Here is a 2533-nt window from a genome sequence, read left to right on the forward strand (position 1 = left end):
GTCCACGTAACGCTCTCCCCGCACCCCCCGCTACATAATGATAATAATATGTGGAATGGGAACATGCATGTATTTTTTTTCTTTTTTTAAACGATTCTACTTGTTATGAAATAACCACAAAAAAAATTGACGCGAAAATATTCAACCATTCAGCTAAAAATAATAAAATAAAATTACGACCAATTTTGAGCGACTAAAACGCGACCGGAGTTGTCATGAGACGATTGACGTCAATCGTCTATTCCATTCATAACATACGCTCAGATGTCACTTCGACGTAAAACACAACAAAGTTTCTCAAGGTCAAAAAGTCAAAAATCAATTCCTTTTTATTATTCCTGTTACAAATAAGTGGTAATTAATAATTCTATTCATTAATTTTTTTATTTTAAAGTTGGTTTTGATATCGAGTTTACAGTAAAATACTTCAAGAGTGTATTTCTATATAAACTAACGTAAGTGAACTGTGTATTGACAACACAGCGACGCCATATTAGATAAGCCACTTGCTTCGACCAATAGTGTGCGTTTTAGAACTTAGCGAGGGAATTTGAAAAAATACACTTTTTAATTATTAAATTTTGCCACCAAATCACATTATATTTAAAAAAATTCTTTGCAGGAATGTTTTTATAGTAATAAAGTATACTTAAAAAAAGTTTTGTACAATTCGGCGTCATATGCATATTGGCTATTTGGAGGTTGGAGTTATTAAGTGTCTCAGACCGCATAGGAAAAGCAAGGCTTACACGGTAGGTTCCATCGGGCCTTAAATGTGGACCAATTATCCTCCCTGGCTTGGCAACGCTTCAGTAACCTCTTTGGGGAGGCTGAAGGTTTTGTTTTTGCAATTGGACGAGGTCATCGTAACGAATAACTACCGGAAACATATCCTAAAGGATGGTACGACATTTGTCGGGCATGTCGTCGGCCCGGTGAGTCTATTAGACATATCGTTTCCTGTACTCGCCTTGCGGACGGTGCATACTTGCATAGACATAACCAAGCCAAGATTATCCATCAGCAACTTGCCCTTAAATATGCTCTTCTAGAATCTGAGGTACCATATTACCAATATTAGCCTTCACCAGTTCTGGAAAGTAACCGTAACACGCTCTACTGGGATCGATCTATTATTACGGACAGGACTACTGCCAATAGACCTGACATAGTAATAATAGATCGGTCTAAGAGTTGCGTAATGTTAGTCGATATCACTATCCCACATGACGAGAACCTCGTGAAAGCCGAAAATGAAAAACTATTAAAATACTAGCTGTTCCCGTGCGACTTCGTCCGCATATAATTATGAAAATTTTATTTTATTATTTACATGTGTTAAATTATCAATTGCAAATGTCAAAATGACATGACGATGACAAATCATGGCAACCTTGCTTCCTTAATGTTGGCAGCAACTTATGGTCTCTTTCCCACATTAGGGTTTTTATCCAAAATATACACCTCTAAGTTTAATGGCGTGAAAATATATAGCCTAAAGCGTGACGTAAGTGTAGGGATTTTTATTAAAAAGAGTATTCAAAAATATGTTGTAATTGCTGACATCTTAGGCAACAAAGAAGTGTGTGTTTACGCTTTATTATAATAGTATAGATTCTGAACATATTATTTATACTGTTATAGTCCTTAAGGAGTAAAAAGTTAGCATGGGGGCATGTTATGAGACATGAATCGCATGTAACAAGAACTTTAGTCAAGAGTGAACAGTACAGGTAGACATAGAAAGAGATGGATGTATTGCGTGAAAGGTGACAAGATCAAGGGAATGACAGACGGCGCACGACGACCCTACAGGAAGAGGATGGTCCTTCGAGTCGGAGTTTATCAAAGTTACCTGCAGGTCCAACGGCACATTATCCAGCCTGGCGCCAGGAGGCAGTCTCCTGCGCACACTCTTCAGCTGCTGCTGCAGCGTGGAACTGCTGTTCTGTATCAGCTCGTGCAGCTGACCCAGCTCGTGCTGCTTATCTGATGCCTGAAAAACACGTATATTTATTACTAACTGTTCCCGTGCGAACCATGAAATTATAAAAACACTAGGTTTCGCTCGCGAATCCGTCCCCGTGGAATTAAAAAAAAAAAAAACAAAACTGAGTAGCCTATGTTTTCTCCCAGTCTATCCTCTACTTCTATGCCAAATTACACCGAAATCCGTTTAGGCTACAAACTCTAACAAACATTCATACATCTAAACTTTCGCATTTGTAATATTAGTTTGGTTACTTTATTGTTTAAATTGACATGACATGACAAACCTTGACAATCTTGCTTCCTTGATGTTGGCAGCAACTTATGGTCTCTTTCCCACATTAGGGTATTACCCAAAACATTTACCCCCTAAGTTTAATAGCGTTAAAATATATAGTCTAAAGCGTGACGCAAGTGTAGGGCTTTTTATTAAAAAAAGAATTATTCACAAATATGGTGTAATTGCTGACATCTTACGTCACAAAGTAGTGTGTGTAACTCTTTATTACTATAGTGTAGATAGTATAGATTATATACCTGTAAT

General features: G+C 37.4%; 1 protein-coding gene across 1 annotated transcript in view; it reads right to left on the minus strand.

Annotated features, from left to right (window-relative positions):
- Nucleotides 1-1148: 1148 nt before the first annotated feature.
- The window catches only part of LOC106103286 (dynactin subunit 1-like), a 25289-nt gene continuing 23904 nt past the window's right edge, over nucleotides 1149-2533 (minus strand). The window contains exons 18-19 of the mRNA XM_013283016.1: nucleotides 1856-1989; nucleotides 1149-1163 (exon numbers count right to left, since the gene is read on the minus strand). Coding sequence (XP_013138470.1) covers nucleotides 1149-1163; nucleotides 1856-1989 — 149 coding nt within the window. The remainder of the gene's footprint in view (nucleotides 1164-1855; nucleotides 1990-2533) is intronic.

Source organism: Papilio polytes, unplaced genomic scaffold (genome assembly GCF_000836215.1).
Source record: "Papilio polytes unplaced genomic scaffold, Ppol_1.0 DF823824.1, whole genome shotgun sequence".
In the NCBI taxonomy this organism is placed as follows: domain Eukaryota; kingdom Metazoa; phylum Arthropoda; class Insecta; order Lepidoptera; family Papilionidae; genus Papilio; species Papilio polytes.